The sequence below is a fragment of the Podarcis gaigeae genome (genome assembly GCF_964106915.1).
Source record: "Podarcis gaigeae genome assembly, chromosome: 6".
Classification (NCBI taxonomy): Eukaryota; Metazoa; Chordata; class Lepidosauria; order Squamata; family Lacertidae; genus Podarcis; species Podarcis gaigeae.
The window spans coordinates 31,831,632-31,858,427 of NC_139682.1; the positions used below are offsets into that span (position 1 = coordinate 31,831,632).

Here is a 26,796-nt window from a genome sequence, read left to right on the forward strand (position 1 = left end):
TCCACTACCTTTCTCAACATTAGCCACAATTTTTCATGGTTGTTTTGTATGCAAAACAGTGTAAACTCACTGATATCATAGAAATATAAGCAATTCCATTTACGAAACTGTATGAAAAAATGAAGTCTGGGTCTGCAAATAGGAACACCCCATATAAGTGTTTAAGCCTGGCTTACTTGCAAATTCCTCATGCCACTGAGCGCTCAGTCTTCCAATTTTATGTTTATTGAAATACCTCAGAATATGGCTAGTGGTGTGCACTGAATCTGTTTCTAATATTGTGGCATTTTCTCCAACTTCACCTCATTGGCTGGGACAATACCAGACAACATTTTGGTCTTGGATATCACTGTAGCAGTGTGGGAGAAACAGGGGAGAATTTGTGTGACACAATGAAATTCAGACCCATACTGAGGATTTGCGGGGGGGGGGGGGAGGGAATTGCTTTCTAGGTGGGTGGGAAATGAAGTCTTTGTGACTTCATCAGCCGGTCGTTTTAGGCAGGTCATGCAACCCAATAGCATGAAAGTAAATCTCCTCCTTTGCTTTCACATCCCTTGCCCTTCTTTTCTATTTTCATCTGCCACCTGTGGGACTGTTTGCAATGTGGCACTGACTTACAGAAGTCAAGGGGCATCTGTGATAGGATAGCAGAGCCTGCCGGGTGCTCTTATGACCGAGGACAGCTGTGTGCTGATGGCAAAGAACTTGGTGGCAATGACAGGAGAACCACAGGTGGAAGAAGCACCAGATGAGGGAGGACCGCAGTGCTGCTGTGAGTGTAGCTTGGTAATGAAGGAAGAGGTCCTTGTGAACTAAGCCTTGTTTTCTCTCCTCTTCTTGGCCGCTCTGGGCAGTTGGAAGGCTTCCCACTATTAGGAAGAGCAAAGGAATGAAGTTTTGCTTGGGCTAGTCTATGCAAAATGCCCAAATATAGACATTTCTCTGGACTCTTGAGGAGCAGTTCAGCTGCCTTTGGAGTCAGCCAGACCCTCGTCAGCCATGACTGACTTCTGCACAGAGCTGGCAGGCAACCCTCTGAATTGGCAGCAACAGGAGGGAGAAGCTCCTCTCTGGCCCCGTGCCCAACACACTCAGGCTGCAGGGTGGGCTTCTTGTGTTTGTACACAAAGAGAAACGTCCCATCCCAGCTGTGGATTTCTGCAAGTTCCTGACATGCTCGGGTGAGTTTTCAAAAAGAACAGAGAAAAGGAATTCGCCACTTATTTTATCACCTGTTTTGAGCCTGACCCGAAATGAAAATTCTGGACTCTGTGATCAGACCAACTACAACTGCAAGAAAACCATTGCTTCTTAACCTCAGTTGCCCACGTGTCAAGTGGGTATCAGTAACAAATGAGTTCATGGGGTATTTGAAACATGATTCTTATGCCAGATGCCAGTTGACACACCTACAAGGCTGTCCAAATCTGCACGAACTTGCATAAGTCTAAAGGTATTCACTGCCCACAGCCTCAGAATTTTCCACTACTTGCCATCAGCAGCATTTTGTGAGCTTTATTAATGAAAGTGTGGGTGATTTTGTACATATTTCAAATAAGATTTACATTCATGAGTTGGAACTGAAAACTGCAGCAGCTTCTGCACCCGAGATCACCTGCTCAAGCGATTTGTCTCTTGTTATTTCTCTCTCCTTCTCCAACATTTGTCCAAAATGTGCTACAGATCTAAATCCAATACTACTTTCTTTTTCAGTAAGCAAGCAGAGATTCCCTCTCCAAAGACTGATTTAAAAAAACTAAAACCCACAAAGAACAGTTCTCTTTCAAGTGCTACATAAACCCCCTTCTGTATTTTACCCTCACTTATTAGGACCCCTCTAACTGCAGAGTTTGCATGCTCAGCTGGATAAGAGAAGAGGCAGGGAAAGCCTTTTTGAGTTGCGAGGATCTCCATAGACACATTAACAGGAGTTCCACTTGTCCTTCATGGAAGGATGAACACATGTGCAGCTTGGGGGAGAGAGCGTTCTATACTACCTGTCCCTGGGTGAGAAATCTTGCTGGTTTCTCTCCTACCGCAGAGGAACCATGAATGAGTTTCCTGATCTGGAAACTGATTTAAACAGACCGGTAAGCGAATCACTTCCCAGTCACTTGCACCTGCATCACTTGGCACCATCTCAGTGCAGACAAGCTCTGGCAGTTTGTGTGAGAAATAAAACTCTGCTCCTTAGAGAGTACATCTATTAAGATATATATCCATCTGTCTATATATTAAACTCTTACAGCCACACAAATGCATAGATAATCTTTCTTTATGTACAGGCTGAGCCACAAACTAGTTAAGCTGCAGGGAACTGAACTGGGCAACATCCTTGTAGCTGAACATACAATACAGCTACAGCTGCTCTATTATCCATCACTCACTCCATGCAGGAGTAAGGAAGAAAGATGATGGCATTGGTTACTCTTCTTCTTGCAGGCCCCCTCTATACATTCTCTTTGTGGCACATTTGCTACTTCAAAAGTGCTTCCATGTGGTTGACCCAAATGCCTATCAGCAGCATATGGATGTTCCTGCACACTACACAGGGAGTCTGAATTATGTACATGGGCACCTCCCTTGGCAGTGCCCCTCCACTGGAACTGCTGTTGCTGGCATGGGAAATACTCCTGCAATCCAGGCTATCTGTGGAGATGCAGAACACCAACATGTTACCAGTGCATAATGGGAAGCAACCTCAGGAGAGCATTGGGCAGCCACCATGCTGCAAAGGTAACGTATGAGCTGGGCTCCGCTTGCCTGCAAAGAGAAGAGACACGGAAGCTGAATCTGACACATAGGTTGGTTGGAAGACATAGTATCTTCACAGCCCACATGCCATGGCTTGTTGACCATAGTTCAGGAGACACTGGTCAACAGGCCACAAATGCTACTCCCTTGGGAGTGCCTCTTTCACTTCAAATGAGCAGAGATGTTGAACTATTTTGAAAAGTTCTGAATTGGCACAGAAACCTTCTGGTCCCAAAAACAAGCCTTATGCTGTTTCTGTAGCAAACGAGTGAAGCAGGAGTTCTGTACTCTCCTGCTAGGTTACTGTCATCTTGACCAGGCTTCCTCAACCCCGGCCCTCCAGATGTTTTGAGACTACAATTCCCATCATCCCTGACCACTGGTCCTGCTAGCTAGGGATAATGGGAGTTGTAGGCCAAAAACATATGGAGGGCCGAGACTGAGGAAGCCTGATCTTGACTATCAAGTCCGAAGTGCCAGAAATATATGAATGAGTGTGCCCTGAGCACTGGAGATTCTGAATGAAGGTTTCCCAGTGCAAGCTTTCAAGCTCCCCCCGCCCCATTCTGTTGTACACATAACAGCCACTGCTTGCGTTTGCCATCACCTCCATTACATGGCCAACCATAATGTGCACCTTCCCTCCCACCAGGCCTCTTAAGATTAGGCATCACAATAGTAGTTTGGAAGATGCTGCTTATGTCAGAGGTTCAAGCACCATGTAGCTCCCCCCTTCCCCCACCACGGCAGCACAATCCGTAATCCTTTCAGAGCCATTGTCCACGCGTGTGCTTAAAGGTTTGATTGCAGTAGGGTGAGAAGCCATTTACATACACACACATTCAAAACACAGAACATGCAATGCTTTTCATGCTTCTTCAGGGAACAAAGCCAGCCTTTGCACGATCATCTATCAGAGAAATGGAATCCTTGAGATCACAGAGACATTAGGAAATTAGATTTGGCCCAGTGATTTCTCCTCCAACCTTCTGCTTCATAATATTCCAGGTAGAGTACCATTGGTGCTACCAGTTAGATTTAGCAGCAAATGGCAAGAACATGCTGCTGCTTTTTGTGTGTGTGTGCAAACACACACAATTTTGGAGTCATTTTGTGCTGAAGACTTCTTCTGTGCTGCTACCCCAGTGTGGCTTTACTCTTGTATATATTTCTAGTGGCAAGTGATTGCCGTGCTGTCTTAAGATAAGCAGGGATGCTGCAAATATAGGCTTCTTCAATACTTCCCACTTTTCTTTCAAAACTCGGAAAAGGGGGGAGGGAATTGGACAATTAACCCAGCTACATAACACTCTGAGCATCTGCAGACCTCTCCTCTCACGGGGAAAAAAAGTTTCGTGGTTGAAAAGCTCTAAAAATAAATATTGCTTCTTCCTGCCACAACGTCTCCTTGGCAGCTCATTCAGTCCTTCCATCCAATTCAGTTCAACCCCGTAGAGAACACTGCTCATTTGGGACTAGAGCAAGGCAGCTTCCTGCTCCTGCTGAGTCCTTCTTGTGTAAACAGTCACCTGAGAGACAAACATAGTGATTCAGCCTTGGCAATCTCGTCCTTCCAGGGAAATCTGGATTCTGCTCCCTATTGCAGTATCTTGGGAACCTCCACCTGCCAAGATAAAAGGTGTGCTTGTTAATGCAAGATCTAAGACCAAAGAAAGCTATTGGTGATGCAAATAGCAGCTTGCAGGAAGGGGGAGCAATTTTCATCCAGACCTGCAATCCTAGTAGTGCTCCCCATGTGCACAACATCTGCTGTTTACATTATAAAAATGTGCCTGTTAATTGCATCTATGTGAACCTTGCTTCAAATATGAAGGGCCGTTCATTTTATTTTTCTGTATGTGTTTTTTCCTGCATGGATCTACAAGCATCTACAACATATATTTAAGAACACAGTCTCTGAGGTATATGCCATGGATATGCTCCCAGTATGTTTCTGAGCACAACTGAAAGTGTTGGTGCTGACCTTTAAAGCCCTAAACAGCCTCGGTCCAGTATACCTGAAGGAGAGTCTCCACCCCCATCATTCAGCCTGGACACTGAGGCCCAGCTCCAATGGCCTTCTGGTGGTTCCCTCACTGTGAGAAGCCAGGTTACGGGGAACCAGGCAGAGGGCCTTCTCAGTAGTGGTGCCTACCCTGTGGAACGCCCTCCCATCAGATGTCAAAGAAATAAACAACTATATGACATTTAGAAGACATCTGAAGGCAGCCCTGTTTAGGAAAGTTTTCAATGACTAATGTTTTAATGTATTTTAAACCTTCTGTTGGAAGCCGCCCAGCGTGTCAGATGGGCAGGGTAGATAAATAAATTTGTTGTTGTTGTTGTTGTTGTTGTTGTTGTTGTTGTTGTTATGATTATTATGGATTTGGTTGGTTAGTGGTCTGAGATATTATAAGCTGCTCTTCAGTTAAAACTCCCAGAGCATAACTAAACCAATGCAGTATTTTTTGAAAGTATATACAGTATAACACCAAAGCAGAAAAAAATAGTGTTAACAGGGCATGATATAATAAAACCTTCACAAGGCCTAGGTAAATAATTGATTTACCCATACAAAGAACATGAAACTTGGTTCAAGGTAATATTCACTAGGAAAGCATTCAAAACAAAGGGAGCCACCACCTGATAGTTCATATCCCTGTTTGGTGGGGCACTGTGGGGGGGCACCTCTTATTTTCGGGGATTATCTTAATAACCAGGAAGTCCATGTGAGTGCAGGTGGTCATTTAGGAACCCAGGTTCATGATTAGTTAGGGTTTTAAAGATTAAATATGTCCTGGAAATGTTTTAAGAAGCCTATTGGTGCATGAGCATCACAACATGCATAATACTGGCAAAGTAGATAATGTGGTTCCTCATATTTTAGTTTACATATTTTGTACAATGACTCAGTTCAGGCATCATACCAGATTTGATTTGAACATCCCAAACCATGGTCTGAGCTTCCAAATGTACAGCAAACCATGGTGAAGAAGTATTTGTCTGCTTTCATTTTCCATTCTTTAAGCACCTAAGATCCACAATGACACTCTTATCTCAACTGCACAGCAGTTTCTGAAGACAGAACTACCACGGTAACTATAGCTTATCAATTGAACCTTGTTTGCACAAAGTCTAGTTTGTCAATTCAGTAATTTATGATTCTGTTTCTTTTGTCAATTGCAAACAATGGTGTTCAAACATGGCAAAGCTTCCTTTACCATGGTTTGGCATGTTGTCTGAACTAGGAAGCAATGTATGAAGTGTGTAGTGCATCAATGGTGAAGTATGAAAGTATCTATTTAGCCCTGAGTTCACATACTGGAAAGCTGAGCAGATGCATAGATGTCACAAAACTGTCATATGTGTGTACATATTTTGTGGATTTTACATCAATGCAAGAAACGTTTCATGTATCAAAAAGGGATCATGTTTGTTTCCAGTTCTCACCTCTTCCCCTCTTCCTTCCTTTAAATTACCGGTATTCTATGAAATCAGCTCCCAGTGTGAGTCTGATAATCCAGCTATCATCCTTGCAAGGACCCCAGAGAGGCTCATTTCCTTTTATTTTGTTGCCATTTTGGTACTTTTTAATTTTCCCAGGCCTTTTAAGCTGTCTCATCTTTAAGGTGTGTTTTTTTGTCTCTGTTAGAAGCATTTTTACATAGCCCAACACTTGTGCTTGTTCAATTGTTATTGAGCTTTCAGTGGCTTTATCTTTAATAATAATTATTATTGTTTATACCCCACCCATCTGGCTAGGTTTTGCCAGCTACTCTGGGCAGCTTCCAGAAGAATATCATAAGTTGTGAGCTGCTTTTAGAGCAAGGTGGCCTAGAAATACTATTAATAAATAAATGCACATGTTATTTAACAGTAATGAGCCATTCTGGGCTTGGTACTCATTGGGCAGTTCTCAACAACACTCCATACTTCTTTAGAACGCAAGTGATGGAAAATATGCCTTTTATCAGACACAGGAGATTGGGATGGGCTAGGGGGAGTGTGTGTATGTAGCACTAATCCTAGATAGCTGGCATTATTAAGAGTGTAGCTTCAATGAACCCAGCAAGGACTTCACCCCAGGATGCTTCCCACATTTGCCCTTGACTTACCTTCTTCAGCTGTTTGACATTGGTGGAGCGAATGGCTGCCAGAAGCTGGTCTCTGGAGTTCTTCTCTTGCGGTGGGAGAGCTTTCTCTACCATCTTCCTCTGAGATGCCGGAGAGAGCGACAACCGTAAGTTTTCATTGATCAGGGGAGGAGCCAGGAGAGGAGCCAGAGGAGGAGCCAGAGGAGGTGGAGGTGGTATTTCTGGGGCTCCAGCTTTCTTAGGGGAAACTTTAGGGGACGTTTTGGGGGATGGCTTTGGTGAGGCCTTAGGTGAAGAAGCAGCTGGCAGGCCTCCTGCCTTTGGCACCTCCAATAAGTCCTTCTTCTCCCCTTTTCCCTGAGCCTGCTTCTGCTCCTGCAGGCGCTTCTGCCGCTGCTTGTCCATGTTGCGGCTCAGCAGGTTGGTCACGGTCATCCGGGGCCCTGCCAGCTCAAAGTGGTAGCCCAGCTTCAGGAGGGTGGTGTTTTCCTTCAGCAGAGTGGCTATCTCCATCTCCGTCTTCCCTCCGCAGATATGCCTCTGGTTGTGAAAGCGGAGCTCGGTCAGAGTGTTGTTCTGCAGCAGAGCACGGAAGATGGCCAGGATCCCTTTGCCCGTGATGTGATTGGAATCCAGGTTGATGCTGGTCAGCGTCTTGTTGGCCTTCAGCATGATGGCAATGGCAAAAGCAACATGGTCATCTGCGCGTGTGTTGGCCAGGGCAAAGACCTTGGCGACTGTGTTGAATTCCAAGGCCTCGGCGAAACGCACCAGGATCTCATTGTTGATGCAGTCGGAGTTATTGACATTGATCTCTATCATCTCTGGGTCGTTATTCTTCACTTTCTCCAAGGGCTCATCAAAGATGCTGGTGGCTTCCTCTTCCGTGTCCTGGCTGGAAGAGCCGTCTGCCAGTTTAGAGGGGCTGCTTTCAGGATCCTCTGTTGTCCCTTTCTCTTGCCCTGACATTGAGGTTTTCCCCTCAGAGGTTCCTTTGCTATCTGTTGGGGATTTTGCCTCACTGCCAACCTTTGATCCTTGCTTTAAAGCTGGACTTTTCTCTCCATTTCTCTCCGATTCCTTTTTGTCATCTCTCCGCCTGTCTAAGCCAGACTTTAAAGCGGAACCTTTTTCTCCTGTTTTTTCAGATTCCTTTTTATCGTCTCCCTTTCTGTCTAAGCCTGACTTTAAAGCGGAACCTTTTTCTCCTGTTTTTTCAGATGCCTTTTTATCATCTCCCTTTCTGTCTAAGCCTGACTTTAAAGCGGAACCTTTTTCTCCAGTTTTTTCAGGTTCCTTTTTGTCTTCTCCCTTTCTGTCTAAGCCTGACTTTAAAGCTGAGACCTTTGCTCCTGTTTTTTCAGGTTCTTTTTTCTCCCCCATCTTTTTGTCCTTTTCAGTCCCCCTCTTCAGCTCTGTAGCCTTTTCTTCTTTCCTTTTTTCCTCAACTTCTTTGATCTTGGCTGCCAGGCCCTTTTCTTCCCATCTTCCTTTAATTTCATTGTTGTCCACTGAGATGGCTTTGTATTTGTCTTTGGGCAACTTCTTTGCCTCCTTCTTCTCTTCATTGACTGACCCAGTGTTCTTAGTAGTGTCCAGTTCATCCTTCCCTTTCTGATTAGCTTTCTGGACATTTTCTTCTTTTCCCCCTTCTTTTCCGAGATCAGAAGATTTGTTTCTTTTCAGATCTCTACCATGGGTTTCCTTTCGTTTTTCTTCAACAATTTTCACATCTTTCTTCCTCTCTGCTGCTTTCTCTTCCTAGAGCAGGGGGAGAAATGCAGAAAGAAATGTTTGTTGAGACAATAGAATGCTGACGAAGCAGCAAAAATGCAGTTTGCTCCTGGAGGCTATGTTTGTCATATTTAATAGGAGAAAATGACAGTGGTTAAGGAGAGCCTATCCATTTCCTCCCCAAATCAGCTTTAACTAGAATTGAGAAGAAGAATAACCTTGATGCATTTTAAGATAGGAATGTGTACAATGAAAACTAGAGAGAGATCTTATTAACACTCATTTGACTCTGACGTGGATCCATGATCAGCTCATGCCAAACCCTCCACATAATGAACTTGCCCTTTGGATCTCAATGAGCATTTCTATAAACATCAGGTCTTGCTGTCCCTTATGAGCCAAAATCCTACATCTGAATCTCTTTGGCTTACACGGATTTCATTTCTGGCATGGTCAGGACCCAAACTTTCTAGAATCTGCATATCCAGCTTCAACATGCCCTCTAGCTAAAGGACACCCATAGAAAAGGCAATCTTTTATATGACTTTGGTCTAAGAAATCTGGAAAAACAACAACCCAGCACATAGTTAAAACAAATTTGCCTTAAGACATTATTTACATTATGGCCATAAACAGACTCCCTTTTGAAAAAGCAAGGATCCCTGTATTTAGTTAAGAGATTACGAGACTCATTTGAGTCCAGTATGTAGAGCTGCCCTTCCAGGACTGGAATGCAAACAAGTGGACCAAACCCTCAGACATGGTTTGCTGCTGGGTCAGAAAGGCAACCTATAGCCCCATGCCACCTATAAATGCAACAACAGCCCTTTCTCTTGCTAGCCTTTACAATTATTTTTAAATTTAAAAACAAGAAAGGAAATAGGATAATTCCTTTTTTTAAAAAAATGCCAAAGTGAAAAAGCAGAGAGGGACAAGAGGCAAGAACCTATATTGGTAGCTTTGACAGTAGATTAAACAGTAATTTATTATGTTTTTATATAAGTTGGAAGCCACCCAGAGTGGCTGGGGCAACCCAGTCAGATGGGTGGGGTATAAATTAATACAATTGTTGTTGTCGTCGCTGAAAAGGACGCCCCTATTTTCATCGGAGAAATGCTGGAGGCTATGCAATTCACTTGCAGCCCTACCTCTGACCTACCCTCTTATACCATCCCATGAGTGGACAAAATGTCTCCCTAGTCACCATGCCTTGCAGCGATTGGCACAAACTTACTATGCTCTGACCCTGGCCTTTCTTTAAAAAGAACCAGCCTGTTGCTTGCGCCGATTAATCACAAATGTTTTGACATACTAAAGCGCTTCAAGTTCCTCCTAAACATACTAAAATGAGCATTGCTGCTGCTTGCTGCAATTACTGTTCCGCAGCCCCACTCATATGTTTCCTTAAAAGGAAAAGGAGACTTGGGAACTTCTTGTTTGGAATCTGGGCATTGAGGCACTAATGATCCCCTCCTTGGTCCTCTCCCTGGTGCAGCTAGCCTGCTGGACTGGTGCCCAGGGGTGGCTGTGTGCAAGTGGTATTATTCAGCAGGTACCAACAGAGTAACTTAACTGAGCTGCAGAGCTTGGCAGGTGTTTGGCAAGGGATGTGAAAGGCACACTTGGGTTCGAGGGTTGTTAACAGCCAATACTTACTAAGCGACATCTCTGCTCTTCAGCCTTGCAGAGAGTCAGTAACAACGACTATGTAACTATGAATGCAACCCCTAGCAGCAAATCTAGATTGGTCACAGAGAAGAAAAGATTATTTGCATTAAACATCCAGTGGAAGACAGTACTACGCTAAAACAGTCCTCAATAACCCTCAAGCAATTATCCTTAAATCAAGGCTGTGGACACAGGGCCAGCTTAAAACACAGCTAGGTAGTTCTTTCTCTCAATTCGGATTGATGCTGGTTTGAGGAAGAACATATAAAAATGCAGTATTTTGTAAGGAGTGACAGGATAGATGCAGGATAGTATAGATGCAGGATTGTGGCTAACACCGTGTGTACATTGCTTCCCAAACTAGCAGCTGGAGCATAATAGATGCAGAGTAAAAAAGAAAAGAAAAGAGGTGTGTGTGTGTATGTGTGTGTGTGTGTGTGTGTGTGTGTGTGTGTGTGTACACAGTGCAAGAAAGGGTGTATATCTTTCAAGTTGCAATTGCACTTGCTGTACACACCAGAGAGGGAGGATCTTCACTCAGTGTACATTACCCTATTTGTTTCCGTGTGCCCAAACACCCCCTGCACTCCTATTCATCGTCTGCACAAGTGTCTGAACACAGCTTAAGCCTTTCTTGCATTTTCAAATCAGATTGAAGCTGCAACCCATTAGGAGTATTCCTCGAGAAACTACAACTATATGGATTGTGGCCAAGGTCATGGGTACTTGACTTTAAACACCAGTGGTGGAGCACGCGAGAGCCAGAGTAAATGGTAATGTATACACAGCCTAAGCTGTAGCCTGAAAAGACATGACCTTGGCAAAATTCTGAAGGTCAGGAAACCCAGAATCCCAGGAGCCACCGGCTCGGCCTACATGGGACAGGAAATAACTCCTAGGGGTAACTATGGCAGGCATCAAATCTTGCCAATGATTCCTTTACTCTAAGAAGTGCCTGCGCAGGGATGGTTGGGCAGAGATTTCCTCCCCCCCCAAAAGCATTACTATTTCTGGAATGGGCGTGTGCACATTAAGCATATGTCTGGAAAGCATGAATCTGGTCTCCTTCCTGGTCTTCATTCCTGTCTTAAATTGGGCTTTCCACATTGTTGCTTGGCTTACAGCTGGGATCTGAAGTAGGCACAGGGCAAACATTTGAAACTGAGGAGCTCAAAATGGTTTCCTCAGATACAGGCCACATTTGTGTTGGGTTGCGTGGAACCCTTTGAGCAAGAGGCATGCACCCTCTACCACATCACCTGCCACTTACTACCCAGTGCCACCATAGGTCAGTGCATCTGGCTATTAAGCAGAATGCTGGTGGTTCGAGTCCACCCAGGGATGGCTGTGGGCGGGATTCCTGCATGGCAGGGGGTTGGACTAGATGGCCCTCACAGTCACTTCCACCTCTATGATTCTTCCACTTCTCCAAGCCAAAACACCATTGCAGATGGAACTACGGGATCAATATCGATCGTCATGTGAAAGTTGCTGCAAAAAGTAGCAGCAGGAAACCGCTGATGTGGAGTAAATGGTAATGGGAACATACCTTGACTGACCCGATCCAACCTAGTCATTTATCAGAGGACTATAATCAGAGGATTTATAAGAGCACCCAAGGAAAAAATGTATGCTGTCACATATAAACACACCCCAACAAGCATCTCTGTATTCCACATTAACCCTCTAATTATGTATTTAATAATAATAATATCCATCCCACCCATCTCTGCAATGCAGATGCAAGGCAGGCACCAATTCTAAACAAAGAAGAAAGGCCCCTCTAGACATCTTTTTTTTAAAAAAATCTTTTTTATTAATTTTCCAATAAAAAATCCAGTTAACATATCCAAACATAATCCAATTTAAATAAAAAGACCAAATTATAATCCAAATTATAATTGTTGATTTTTTTGGGGGGGGGCTCCCCATAGTCTGGACCTCTGAAGCATATTTCCAAATCTCAGTCCTGTCTCTCCTCGTTGTTCCCTCTGGACATCTTTTTACTTACAAGGATTTGTGCTCATGATGGGATGGAGGTGGTTATACAGGATCCTGATTTCAATACTGTTTGCATCTGCAAGTTTTGGGGCAGACATACTGCTTCGCTTCCAGTCAGTGCATGTGTACCATAGCTTCTTGCTGAATCCCTGAAACTTTTCATACCACAAATGTTCCAGAGTGAGTTTGTTGTCCCTCTTTGTTGCATTATGGTGCAAGAGTGTCCCTCTCAACTGCAACAATATGGTGACATTGGCAAAGCATCACAGAACAACTAATAAAGCAGAATGATGTGTGGACAGTCCAGAATAAATCTGACACTAATGCACTATGCTTAGGACTGCTCCCAGTTTGAGGTTCTATTCTATTTCCTTTGTTAAATATTTTGTGGTAGTCTCCAGTTGCTATTAAAAATGTGAGGTTCGCCCCCCCCCAAAAAGGACGAGCAAATAAGAATAAGTCTTTTACAAAGGAAAAGATTTGCTTTTAACAGATGTAAGACCAAAACTCAACAGGCATTTTCTCAGCATAGAGATGGAAAACTTCATTTTTTTCTAAAGAAAAGGATTTGTGAGGAATAATTCAGTAAAACAATCTAAATAATCCAAGGAAGTAAGCCAGTCACACACCACATGGCACAGCAGAAAATGAAACACCACTTCACATTGGGAAAAGGGGCATGATACACAGTATCTGAGGATGTTCATTACAGGAGGACTCAAAGGAGGCAAAGTGTATCTAAGTCATGAAAACTAATTCCATAACTCATCTTGGTCTATGTAAAGTGGTACCTCAGGTTAAGTACTTAATTCATTTCGGAGGTCTGTACTTAACCTGAAACTGTTCTTAACCTGAAGCACCACTTTAGCTAATGGGGCCTCCTGCTGCCGCCACACCGCCGGAGCACGATTTCTGTTCTCACCCTGAAGCAAAGTTCTTAACCTGAAGCACTATTTCTGGGTTAGCGGAATCTGTAATCTGAAGTGTATGTAACCTGAAGCGTATGTAACCTGAGGTACCACTATATTTTATATGACTACTCACAATCACAACAGATCTCTCTAATGCTATTTATGAACATTGCTAACAAGAAAGTGAAGCTTATTCTTCTTGTCTGAGAAGAGATGCATTCAGAAACATGACTGCGGATAATGTTGACCACAGAACTAGCTCCGTAACATCCAAAAGCCTATTTCCATGAAGAAACATTTCAATTGTGCAGCATCCAGCTAAACTACCGCATTCAGATCAATGCACTCCCATCATAGATGAGTTGGTGGTGCCAAGCTGCAGAAAGATTATGCAGTTAGCAACAGCTTATGCAGTGCCAACTGCATCTCTCAACTTGAAGGTGTCAACAGTTCCTCAAATGTCAACTGATATTCAATTACCTTTCAATGTGAACCGTTCAGACGGTGTGAAAAAAAAAGAATATGGCTAAATAACATTGTTGCCCCAAAACAAACTTGAGGATGATCAACTTGATGTCTTCATGATTTTGTCAGGTGCAAAATTCGCTTGCTGGTTTTTGTGCTCTCTCTGAATCCAGCTGTTTACCCCTATTCAAATACTGTAACTTGCTCATTCTCTGCCTGAACGACTTTGCAGACAATGGATATTGTGAAAGAGCTAACAGAGCAACTAAACCTGGGGCAGACACCTGTCACTAGGAACATAAGAAGACCCAAGCCAATGGCCCCTCCAGTCCAGCATGCTGCTCTCATAGGGAAACCCTCAGGCAGGAGCCAAGCACAGGGACAATTTCTCCTCTTGTGGTTTCCACCAACTGATATCCTCCAAGCATACTGCCTCCAGCAGTGAAGGCACAACAATGCCACTGCGGCTGGTAGCCATTGATTCAGAAGCATGACTTCTGAAGCCTTACCAGGTTGGCATCTTTATTGGGGTGGCCACTATGACCCCTAGGTCTCATTCCCAGTCAGTCACCACCATGAGTATATATGAGAAATCAAGATTTTTGGCCTCGGCAAGCATTACTTACACTTTCTTCTCCTTCTGCATGACCACGTTTGCAGGCTCTATAAGCAACAACCTATTGGACAAGTAACTGATAAACCCCTTCCAGATTCCTATACGCTACCACTAACCTCAATTGTCCTTTTTCGTTGAGAAGTTTCCTTTTATGGTCCTTCTATCCCCCCCCCCCCAACAAAGCAATTCACAGGCTCCAGCTGACTCATGTGTTTGGACTTTCTGGCTGGACATAGTGTGATTCTGGGAATGGTGAATTGACATTGGCTGCCACACCAGCATCAGCCGCAGATGTCACAGAGGTTAACTCTGTTCCTCATTCTGACCCTGGTCACACACAACAGAATATGCTTTTGGGTACCTCTCTTGGCTTCTTTTCCTGGATTGTAACAAGTATTAGAGAATTACTTAAGTACTTTCGTAAATTCTTATGTTCACTGGTCTCACAGAGAAAGGCTGTTTAGGTCCTGCTTCTAATCAAATATCTTCCTTTTGTTTCTCCATTTTGGGCTATATGCCTGAATAGGAACTCACTGCCTGAGTCTGCTATTAGAGGAAATAATTAGAACAGTGCTTTCCGAACTTTTCATGTCGGTGATGCACATGCATAATTTTGCGACACAGTAATTCAGTTTTACTAGCAAACCGGAGATTAAACTAATCCCTTTCCAGCCTTGGGAGGAGCACGGGGAGCGTTTGTGCGGCACACCTACACACTGCAGCCAACACACTAACATGTCATGTCACACAGTTTGGAAACCTCTGGTGTAGATGCTACACAACCTGTTCACCTCTTAGGTTTCCCTTGGGCCTGATTTTCTTTGCAGATCTGAGAGCTGTTATGGTCCTTTCCTACAGAGACGCTTTGCTAAAATTGGGGAGTGAGAGGGTCATCTCTAGAGAGATGTCCCTAGCACCATCATCATCAGCTTTTAGACACCAGGCAAATACATTCTTGTTTACTGTAGCATTCAGTTCTTAACCGGGATCATATGGTATGTTACTCTAGTCTGGACCAGTCTTTTAATAGGGTATGGCACAATTCACCCTTTATTACAGGATAAGCTCTTTTACTAAATAATTTTATCATGTTCCTCCTTTAGTGGGTTGGCGTAGATTTGTCTTTTTATAACGTTGCTGGGTGAGTTTTATCTTTTTGATGTTTTAAGTTTTGTATTCTGCAGATGTTATGAAATGAAGTAGTAGACCCACTAGAAGTAACAGACCTAATGTGCTTTAATTTTAATGGGTCTGTTCTGAGTTAAACTTCATTGATAACTAGGTAAGGTAAAAGGTAAAGGTAAAGGTAAATGACCCCTGGACGATTAAGTCCAGTCATAGTCAACTGTGGAGTGCGGTGCTCATCTTGCTTCAGGCAGAGGGAGCCGGTGTTTGTCCACAGCAGAAAGGCTTTGAAACATTTTATGTAGTTAGTGATGAATAAACACAATTATAATAGCAATCCTTTCACTACCAATAAGGTTAATTGACGCCTCCTGAGCTGTGTGCATTTGGCTCTTTGAGTATGAAGAAGTCATAGAGATGCTCATTTCTATTTTAGGTTGTTTATAAACAGCTTCTTGGTTACCTATGGTTGTCCTAACCATCAGAGAAAAAGAAGACCTGTTATTATGTAGTCAAAGTAGTTCCAAATATAACTTGCTCTTCTGAGATTCAGTAGAGAACCAAGATCATAAATGCCTGCTACTTTCCCATCCCTGATAAATTCCAAATGAACCTCATGGACCTGGCTTCTGTCTTTTTCTCTCATTCCAGGAAAATGATTGGTATTTCCCATACAAGGTTAAGCAGATGCAAGACCACCCCCGTTCCTCCACTAGCTCAAAGGAGAAGAGTAGGTAAAGCTGTTTGGGAGGAATGGACATTGGGTTAGCAATCTCCAGCACAGCTGGCAGGTTTGTGGGTGTCTGGTCTGATCAAAGGTGCATATTTTAGATAGCAGCAAAGTCGTAAACTCCAGATTAGTCAGCTTACTGTGAAGTATCTCTCAGCCCTTCAATATTTTGCCTTGTTAACCAAACACCATCTGAAAACATCAATATAATATATGGGGTCCCTTCAACTCATATACCTACACAGAAGAAAAGGCTGCAGACTGACATCCAGCGTGGAGGTGGAAACATGAGGCAAACAGAGGAACACAGGAAGCTGGTTTCTACTATGTTAGACCATTGGTCCATCAGCTCTGGACTGTCAACACCGACTGGCAGTGTCTCTTCAGGTTTCAGACAAGGAGTGTCTCTCAGCAGTACATGGAGATGCCAGTGATGGGATGTGGGATCTTCTGTATGAAAAGCAGTTGTTCCACCACTAAACTATGGCCCTTGTGCATGCGTGCACAGAGTTGGGAAAGGGAGCAAGGATGCTGTGATGGGGCAGTTCAAGCAAATGATGGGATTGTGGAGTCCATGCAAGTTGCATGGTCCACCCAGAAGAATAGTGTGTATAAAGCACCACTCAACATGGTACCTTTTTGTGAGGTATTGCTTCCGGCATGTCTGGTTTGATTTTGATTTGCCAACTACGGACTTTAAGAAGCTCCTGTGTGCATTTATCACACAGACTTCGGTGACTTGAAGGTAGAGGCAAAGCATGTGGCTATCCTGAGTTGCAGCAGTGGCTTTATTCTCCACCTAGGGCATCTCTGCTTGCAATGAACTCATCTGCAACAAGCAGAAGGTGCTGCTTCTCCCGGGTGGTATGGTGCTTAGCATGTTGGACTAGGTTGGGGGAGCTGTCAGCTCAAATCCCTTTCCAGCCATGAAACTTGCTGTTGGTTCATCATTATATCTCGGCTTAACCTACCTTCCAGATTTGTTGTGCGCATACAAGCAGGGACAAGAAGGAACAGTATATGCTGCCCTGGGCTCCTTGTAGGTGCACTGCCTTGCAGGGTGTGATAAAAATGTAATAAGCACATTATAAATACCACCCAAAGGCCTGTCAATTGTTGGCATGCAAAACTGAATATGAAAGAACTGCCTTGATGGATCAGATCAAACCTCCACTTAATCTCACACTCTGTCACCAAGAGCACTAGTAAGATGCCTTTGGGGAACTTCTAAGCAGAGCATTTAGACAGAGATTATTGCAGCATAACTGGAGGGTCGCTCCTGGCAAATCAATGAGGAAATATTTGCTTCAGGCAAATGCATTGCCACAAGCGGTGATTTGCATGGGCTAAGAGAAAAGGAAGTAGCCGTGAACTGGGCAGCTCTATGGACCATCCCTCAGCTCTAAGGATGCTTTGAGTCTCAGCCTGAGCACTGTCACCTGCTAAGCAGGCCTTCAACCAAGCCTTCACTCTGGTCTTCTACATCTGTTTCATTATTGTATTAACTCACTTAATCAGCCGTGGAGAACAAACCACTGACACAGGACTAAAAGCTCTATGGTTTGACATATTGCACTTCCATGAGGTAAGAAAAACTGATGGGGAATCTGTGGGTCTCCAGTCAAGAGAAATGGGATGATGATCTCAATGTGTGAGAGATCTTCATGTTATTACAAACTATAGAACAACTATAATGTTACATGTGTTTCAATATATTTCAACTACAGTGGTATCTTGGCACTCGAATGGCTTAGTTCCTGAACAAATCAGCTCCCGAACACCGCAAACCCGGAAGTAAGTGTTCTGGTTTGCGAACGTTTTTCAGAAGCTGACTGTCCGACACGGCTTCCAATTGAGTACAGGAAGCTCCTGGAGCCAATCGGAAGCTGTGCCTTGGTTTTCGAACAGTTTCAGGAGTCGAACAGACTCCTGGAATGGATTAAGTTTGAGAACCAAGGTATTGTATTGTTTTTAACTAGTTTGTTTATACTATAGTACTATGTATTTTATAATGGTGTTTTAAAATGCTGTGAGCCACCTTAAACTCCAATTTGGGAGAAAGGCAAGGTATGAATACAATAAATATATAAACAAACAAACAAACAAACAGCTGGAGGGCCACAGGTTGCCCATCCCTGCTCAAAATACAGTCCAGTGTCTCAGATGATCATGACAGAAGTCACAGCATTAACAAAGACTGATTCACATGTTATTCTTGTATAACCCAGGGGAGATGGGAGGTTCTGCATACCTGGGGTGGAGCGAAGGGTGGGGGGAGATGATAGCAACATGCCAAATAGTGACACAAGAATCTCAGCTGTGACTAGATTGAAGTAGCCCAGAATTAATTTCAGCTTTGAGAAAATTCCAAACTAACAGAACTTAAAAAGTTCCAACCATTCAAAAGGGTTTGGCTGAAACAAAAGAATGCTAAAGTCCCTCCTCTACTTATGGAAGAACCAGAGGAGCACAAGGAAGACTGCATTCGGATGATGATCTTCTCAGCCTGTGAGAGATCTTCATGTCATAAGAAATTTGGTCCCGGTTTCAGCCCCGCTGCTGCTGGGATCTGGGGTTTCAGGAGTGTTAATCCCCCTATTACTAACAAGCCCAAGGAGGAGGAGGAAGGGATTGGACAGGGTATTTTTTCTTTCTCTCCGGGGATGGAAAGAGAAGAGAGTCAGCTAGGCAAGATCTTATTACTGCAACATGATCTGAAGGGGCAGATTTACCAGGCAACTTGACCACCAGCATAAGTTCTTTGTCTTCTACAGTTTAGCTCTGTAGTACATACATCAAATTAAGCACGTTGGTAACTCTTTGAAGATGCCGTTCAATATTTAAAAAATGTGTATTTGCAGCCTTTCTTTAGCTTGGTCCATGAAATCACTATTCCATGGAATCTACTCTTTGCAGAGCTTTGCACTACAATGGAAGTAAATCCAGTGAAACTGGGTATGCTATTTGGAAATGTGCTTTCTTTCAGATACTGTTATTAAATGGATTTTAGAAAGCAAAAACTTGGAAATCCGATTGTGCCATATGCATTCTTTTCTTAATAGGCTGCAGATGTCCTCTGGCAAAGGATATCTTAAGGTGAGGTTCCCAGGCTTTTAAGAGCAATAAAACAAATCCAAATGACCAGTTTATTTAACCTTACCCTTGGACTCACCAATCAAAGAAAAAAGGAACAAAACCATATGATCCAAAGGCACACCATATCATTTCTTAGGAACAAACTTTCTTGGGGGGGGGGCGAGGAGGGAACATTGTTAAAAATAACAACTAATGCTTCACTGACCTCTAGCATTGATAATCTATATGAGGATACTGGGGTCGGGCATCAGGTGTGATCCTGTCCCCATCCTCCATGTGATGATTCAGTACACATTTATATGGGTTTATATTATTGAAGGTACCATTAAGGCACACGTGTGCTGTCCACATGGGGACCTTAGTAGGAGCTGTATCCAACTAAGGCTATGTATGCATTAGTGGCCTAAAATATAATGAAGTTGTTTCCTTTCACTGCGTTTCAAGTTGCATTTGCCCATTGCTGTACACACTGGAGAGGGGGTTTGGACACTTTCTCCCAGTGCACATTATCTGTTTGGTTTCGCTGTACACAAAACACTGAACTCCTATTCACAAAGCTGTCATCTGTGCACACACAATGGCAACCTCAAATGTGCACACCTCAGCTGAACCGAGAAGTGAATGTGGCTTACATTTTCAAATTGGATGGAAGTTTGAGAGAAAATGCACAAACCAGCAGTATTTCTCAAGAAGCTACAGGATACATATGGATGGCAGCTTACATTGTATGCACCTGATGACTCCAAACACCAGAGGTGGGAGTGCCCTTGAGCCAGATTTTTTTTAATGTGTACAGATTGTCCCACTCAGAGTAGATCCAGTGAATTTAATGGAACAAAGTTAGTTGTGTGATGGGTCTGCTTTGAGTAGGGTTGACACTGGATGCAACCCCAGATTTCTCTCTTACTTCAAAAGCTTTACATTTTACACTTACCTGGTTCAGCTTCAGCAAAATTTAGCTGTCATACCTTAAATAACTTGCTGAACAGTTGAAGTTTTGAAAGGAGCCCTTCTTATACTGTATTACCTAACCCCTTGAGCAGCTTATTTTAATCAATATTATTACTATGAACAAAACCTCAATGAAATAATAAGTACAGTGGTACCTCGGGTTAAGTACTTCATTCATTCCGGAGGTCCGTTCTTAACCTGAAACTGTTCTTAACCTGAAGCACCACTTTAGCTAATGGGGCCTCCTGCTGCTGCCTCGCCGCCAGAGCACCATTTCTGTTCTCATCCTGAAGCAAAGTTCTTAACCTGAAGCACAATTTCTGGGTTAGTGGAGTCTGTAACCTGAAGCATATGTAACCTGAAGCGTATGTAACCCGAGGTACCACTGTACTTTTTGTAGGACTACACATGAAACTGATTTCATCAAAGACAAACGATGGAGCAATAAACAGGCAGGGAGGTTGATCACCTGAAGTAACAAAAATCTACTAAACAAAGAGTAGCTACAATTGGCACTTTTTAAATGACTTCCCATGGTGCACAAATATAAAAGCAACACTGGGGTAGCACCAACCATTGACACTACAGCATTGATCCTAGGGGGACATCTCTGTGGTTCAGGAGCTTTGAAAAGGCATGGAGGCAAATTCATGGTAGTCTTGTCAATAGCTATTAGCAACAATAGTTAAATGGAACCTCAGTATTCAGATAGGAAAACACGAGGGGAAGGCTATTGCATTTATGTTCCTAGAAGAATCTAACCTGACCAAGTATGGGAAACCTGTGGCCCTCCAGATGTTGTTGAGACTTCCATAAGGTTCAGCCAGCATGGCCAATGGTCAGGGATGATGGAAGTTAGTTCAGCAACATCTGGAGGGCCACAGGTTTTCCATCCCTGGACTGGTCACTGTGAGAAACAGGATGTTGGATCAGATGGACATTTGATCTGATCTAAAAAGGCTCTTCTTCTGTCCTATGTATGTTTGATTTTTGACCACATCGTGGGCGGGTAGAATAAGAAACCTTTTGAACCCAATCATGAGGGCTGATAGCAACCTCACAATCTTGGCACCAACATAAGTTGATGCTACTAAGGAAGTTCCCTGCACACAAGTGTGTGTGTTTGTGTGTGTGTGTGCATGTACACACACACACACACACACACACACACACACTGACACTGACCAACGGGAAACCAGCTGGCTGTATGTGTGCGATTGTGATCACAAAAATGGCCTGTAGGAAAATTATAGAATTGTAGAGTTGGAAAGGACCTTGAGGATCATCTACTCCAATCCGCTACAATGCAGGGATCTCAACTAAAGCTATCTGATCTCTGCTTTAAAATCTCCAAGGAAGGGGAGTCCACCACCTTCCGAGGGAGTCCCTTCCAGAGTTCTTTCAGGACATCACTAATGCTGTGGCTGTGGTCAAATGTCCACATACATACCCCAATCTGAATGATGAATTTCCCTACAAACAAAGAAACATGAGATTGATAATTTCCATGGAGCTGAACTCTGGAGAATTCAGGGCAGATAAAAGAAAGTACTTCATTACTCAGTGCATAAACTGTGGAACTCACTCCCCACAGGAGGCACTGATGGCCACCAACTTGGATGACTTTAAAAGTACAGTGGTACCTCAGGTTACATACGCTTCAGGTTACATACGCTTCAGGTTACAGACTCTGCTAACCCAGAAATAGTACCTCGGGTTAAGAACTTTGCTACGGGATGAGAACAGAAATCGTGCTCCAGCGGCACGTCAGCAGCAGCAGGAAGCCCCATTAGCTAAAGTGGTGCTTCAGGTTAAGAACAGTTTCAGGTTAAGAATGGACCTCCAGAATGAATTAAGTACTTTACCCAAGGTACCACTGTACATTTAAAACACATGGCTCCTGCCCCCAAGACTCCTGGGAATTGTAGTTTTTCCCCTCCCAGAGTTAAAATTAACAGTGCCCTTAAACTACAGCTCCTAGCATTCTTTGAGGGAACCCAGAAATAGTGCTTCAGGTTAAGAACTTTGTTTCAGGATGAGAACAGAAATTGTGCTCCAGCTGTGCGGCGGCAGCAGGAGGCCCCATTAGCTAAAGTGGTGCTTCAGGTTAAGAACAGTTTCAGGTTAAGAACGGACCTCCGGAATGAATTAAGTACTTAACCCGAGGTAGCACTATAGACTGGACAAGTCGTGGAGGTTAAGGCTATCAGTGATTACTGTGCTCTGCCTTCATGGTCCGAGGCAGTAATGCTTCTGAATACCAGATACTGGAACCCATGGAGGAGTGGGGGAGACTGCTCTTGTGTATGGTTCTGCTCATGGGTTTCCCACAGGTGTCTGGGTGGCCACTGTGGGAATAGTGATGCTGGACTAAATGGGTGATTTGCCTCCTCCAACAGGCTCCTCTTAGTTTCTTACCATCACAAATCTCCTAATGTCATGTGTAGTTTTAAGGAGAGGCAAATGGGACAGAGCTGTCCACCTGCCCTGTTTGCCTGGCAAAGGATGGCACAGCTGCTTTAGCAACTGGGTGGAAGGAAATGTTTGGCTACAATGATGGAAGCTTTAAATAGGATTGAACTGCTTGTGCACTCTTCGCAGCACACAACTTGGCAGTACAGTGTTCATGAAGCTCCTCTGCTAAAGAAACACTCTCTAGGAGAGATGTATTTTCTCCATAGCATTCAAGTCAACCCTGAGCCATAAATAATAATAATAAGGGTTAACAGTGTCTTCAACTGTCTACTTCCTATTATGGAGGGGTTTTTTTTAATCATCCTGCATGCTCTAGTTAAACTCATTTTTTAAGACGATGCCCTTAAACTGGATGCTTACAAAGAATTGTGCTGCATACACAGTGTGCTTAACTTTATCTAGTGGGAAACCAAAGAAATAAAGAGAAATACTGCATAATTATTTGCAGGACTGGAGCTATAAAGGAGGCATGAACTGTGCGTGCATGAAAGAGCCTGTGACTCACCAAAAGACAGCCAATCAGCCCACAGTCCCAGGGGCTCAATGAACTTGTTGCTGCTTCCTGGGACTGAAAACACACAGGGGCTTTATCACACACCTGGCTGACAAGGATGGCTGATGGGCTAGATTGAGTCCGGTGGGTCGCAAGCCATGCAAGGCCCCATCCACAAGCTGGGATGTTTTCCACTTGTCTCATTGGTTTTCATCAGCTTTGCAGTTCAGAATACTTCCTGTTGATCTAGGGCGAGACTGAAAAATGAACTGTCAAGAATGACAGTTCATTGAAATACCACAGTTGTGTTGTTGTTGTTGTTCTGGCTTTCGTTCAGCTCATCCTGGAGCAGAAAAACAGGCATGCATTCCCAGTTACATGCTCCAAGCCCCTAGGCTGGACCAAATAGCCTTGCAGTCTAAATACAAACAAATACAGAGCCTGCACTTTAAAAGCCACATTTTTCTTGGTGCTAGTTTCATACACATTCCATGTTTTAGTTTCCAAACAGAACAGCCAGTGCAAACAAAAACACATTTTATATATTTTGATACTCGAAATCAATTAACTACTGCCAACTTTATTCGCATGCAAGAACACAGGGTCCAAGCTCAGTGGAAGAGGACATCCATTCTTTGCATGCAAAAGCCCAGTCTAGGAGGAATGACTGCTGGATGGAGCGCAGAGAGAAGAAACGCCGTGGTGCATCTGCAGCAGCACAACCGAATGCCTTCTTCTGCCCCAGCTGCAACAAAGCATGTCTTTCCCCCATCAGTCTCTACAGCCACAGCAGGTGCCGCAACCTTCAAACAGTTTGACTTCACCTCCAAAGGCACACTCCTCTATTGTCTTCCGAGACAGATAGATGCCAACCAATGCCTGGGTTCTCCAGGTAGGGCTAGGAAAGACTCCTGCCTGTACAGTCACTGCCAGTCAGTGTTGATGATTTCAAGCTATAATGCCTATCCATCATGGGCACTGAAGAGCTGCGGGGAGGATTGCTCCCTGTTGTCTCAAAACAAATTCAACAGAGACCAAGTGACTGAAAATGTTTTTTTTTTTATATTTAACCCCTCTAAGTTGACTGTTACATTTCATAAGTTTTTCTGTTGTTGCTTTTAAACAGAAAAAAGCACAATGTTTCAACACGGCATTGTGTTCCAAATTACAGACTTTCACAGGACTGCTGATGTTAATGTTCAATTCCCCCCCCCCCATTTCCTCACAAGTAACTGAATTCTTTAGAGCCCCCACAACCACGTGCCTGTGTAGTGAACACTTAGTTCTGCAAAAGTGATCCGTGTGTGTGCAGTGGGGAGAGATCAAGCCACTTTTTTCCAGCTTCATGGCAGACAGAAATAGAACAGGTCCCGCTTCTCTAAGCCTGGAGGGTTCAATTATGGGAATTACTTAACCTGTTGAATTTCTGCCTTGCAATTATTTTTAAAAAACACGGACAAGCCCTGCACAGACTGGTAGCAACCCCTCCAAGACAAAATACTGCAACTTTTAGTTGTGTGAAGTCAACACTACTGTGACTCTGATTTTGTGAAGCAAATCACCACTGATAATAAACACATCTCCTTTCTCCAGCTTTTCTTGCTCAGTGGCCTATGCTCCCCCAAGTCAAATTCCAGCATCAAAGCAGCAGCAGGAGGACGCATCCTATCAGAATATAGAATTGGGCAGCTTGCAAAGGCTATGCACACAATATTATCTAATTTTATAAAATGCATCAACAATAATGAAGGTAGATCATTTATTTTACCCCAGTTTTTATTCCTGCCCTGGCTTCCTGTCTGTTCTCAGATTTCTTCCTCTTGCTGTCAGACTCCTCCATGGCCTTGCTTTCCTTTCTCATTTTGCTGTTTTATCCCATTTATTTACCATTTTAGTGTGTATGAAATTGAGTGTCACTGCAACTGCACTGCGTCCCCCCCCAGCTGTGTTGATGCTGCCATTTGCCAGGACCAGGATGAGGCACAGCAGTGGTAGGGATGGAGGGGTATCAGGCTGGCAGTGGTGAGCACAGATGCATGAGAACCTGCCACCTCCGCCAACTTGGGGCTTGTGTCATCCTCACCACAACATGCTCCACCCCATCAGAGTACCAGAAAGTACCCGTGTGCCATTGCCTCAGTTTCTGCTCTCAGGCACAGCTGGTACAAACATTGAGGCTAGATTGCCAAGGTCAGTATCACAGCCTTTAGTAAGGAAGGTGGCAGGAAGCAAACAGACCTGGAACCCCAGTCAGGCCTGAGACAGAATGGCCTCCTGACCCTTATATGTTCCTGCCGCCTGCTGGGCTGGAGGACACAGAGCAGCAGAGTCCAAATGGCAGAAACAAAGATACTGTATTGTGACAGTGACTTATATTTCATAACTCTTGGGGACATATTTGCGAGAGTGGAAGGCAACAAGATTCCCCTGACACAATCATAAGCATCCTTTTGGCACCAAGTTAAAACGTACCCCTTCTCCCAGCCATTTGATGGATTATTGCTATCTACTGACGGCATGTGTATGTTGCTGAATGTTTTGCTGCTGTTCTATTGGATTTGTTTTGCAGCTTATTGTATGCCTTTCATTGTGACGCATTGTTCTTTCCTCGCTGAGTTTGTTATGCTTTAAAAATTCTGAAGCCACTTGGAGATTCTTTATGTGTGAAGCACTAACTAATACAATGAAATAATATTAATAATAGAGGTAGGTAGCAGTTAGCAGTAAAACACTGACACCTTGATGTTCCCTGCTGGGTTTCTTTGATTATCCCCTTTTGGAAGAGCTAACGCTTAAGAGACGGTTGTATTAATTTTGCTGCATCTTACCATGCTCATTACTACTCTCTAGGAGGGACAGTGCTCAGCTATGGACTCATTGATTTGCTAGTGTCCCTTAAGTGGTTTTCATAACACACAAGTTCTGTTCCTGCCTCTCTCCCCCCCCCCCCCAATTGCACAAATACTCCCTTTCCCAACACTCAGTAAGAGCAACAACTTACATCCATTGATTGTTCCCTCTGAAGAATTTTCTTGCTCTCCTTCTCACAATAATTGAGCATTGCCTCTCGATTGTATTTGCCACTTGGTTGCTTGTCAGTTTGGTCTCTCTGCCGCAACCCCACAGGAATGTTTGCATCTGTATCAGAGGCATCCAGTTCTTTTTCTAGCTCTTCCATCTCCTCAGCAGAGAGCGTAGACAATAAGTTGTCAATATCTGGATCCTCACTGACTTGACTTCGGAATCTTGCTACCCTAGACATTTTGGTAGCTTGCAGATGAAGCACAGTATGTCTATATATTGAAAAGGAAAAGTGCCAAATGAATAGGCCTTCAGGGGAAACAGTCCAGTGAAACCAGGTTCTTCTTTCTCTTACTTTGGAGGTGTTGAGATGTTACATGAAAGCAGCTGTGACTTCCCCACAGCCTTGAGTATAATGGATATGCAGCTGAAGAACAGTTGGCCAATGAGAGTCAAAGCGGTGCGGCCTGGTTCAGATAGGCCAATCAGACATGGCAGGAGGCGGAGCTGGTTGTCTATCAGAGGAGTTTGAAACCTGAGGACATTCCAGGGAATCTTCAAGTGCTGCATGACCAAATTTAGACCTGCACATTTAGCTTTTTAAATGGGAAAGAAAACATATAAAAAAGAAAAAGAAGAAGAAAAAAACCCCACCCCCA

General features: G+C 43.7%; 1 protein-coding gene across 2 annotated transcripts; it reads right to left on the reverse strand.

The window, feature by feature from the left end:
• Nucleotides 1-1,498: 1,498 nt before the first annotated feature.
• LMOD1 (leiomodin 1) lies at nucleotides 1,499-26,579 on the reverse strand. Of its 2 annotated transcripts, XM_083746542.1 has the most exons (4): nucleotides 26,118-26,579; nucleotides 8,105-8,612; nucleotides 6,873-8,032; nucleotides 1,499-4,381 (listed from the first exon to the last, which is right to left on the reverse strand). In XM_083746542.1, the coding sequence occupies exons 1-4, from the start codon at nucleotides 26,376-26,378 to the stop codon at nucleotides 4,355-4,357; spliced, it is 1,956 nt and encodes a 651-aa protein (XP_083602668.1). In that variant the 5' UTR covers nucleotides 26,379-26,579; the 3' UTR covers nucleotides 1,499-4,354. The 2 variants fall into 2 exon arrangements, with proteins under 2 accessions (XP_083602668.1, XP_083602667.1); XM_083746541.1 differs by having other exon boundaries at nucleotides 6,873-8,612; nucleotides 26,118-26,563.
• Between the last annotated feature and the right edge of the window lie 217 nt (nucleotides 26,580-26,796).

What these genes read in the sequence shown, in the direction of transcription:
- LMOD1 (XM_083746541.1), bottom strand. Translation starts at nt 26,378, where the DNA reads ATGTCTAGGGTAGCAAGATTCCGAAGTCAAGTCAGTGAGGATCCAGAT. An exon ending in AGAGGGAACAATCAATGGAT is followed by an intron (nt 8,613 to 26,117) that starts GTAAGTTGTTGC and finishes CCCCTGCTCTAG; the next exon opens with GAAGAGAAAGCAGCAGAGAG. An exon ending in ATGTCAAACAGCTGAAGAAG is followed by an intron (nt 4,382 to 6,872) that starts GTAAGTCAAGGG and finishes TTATCTTGGCAG; the next exon opens with GTGGAGGTTCCCAAGATACT.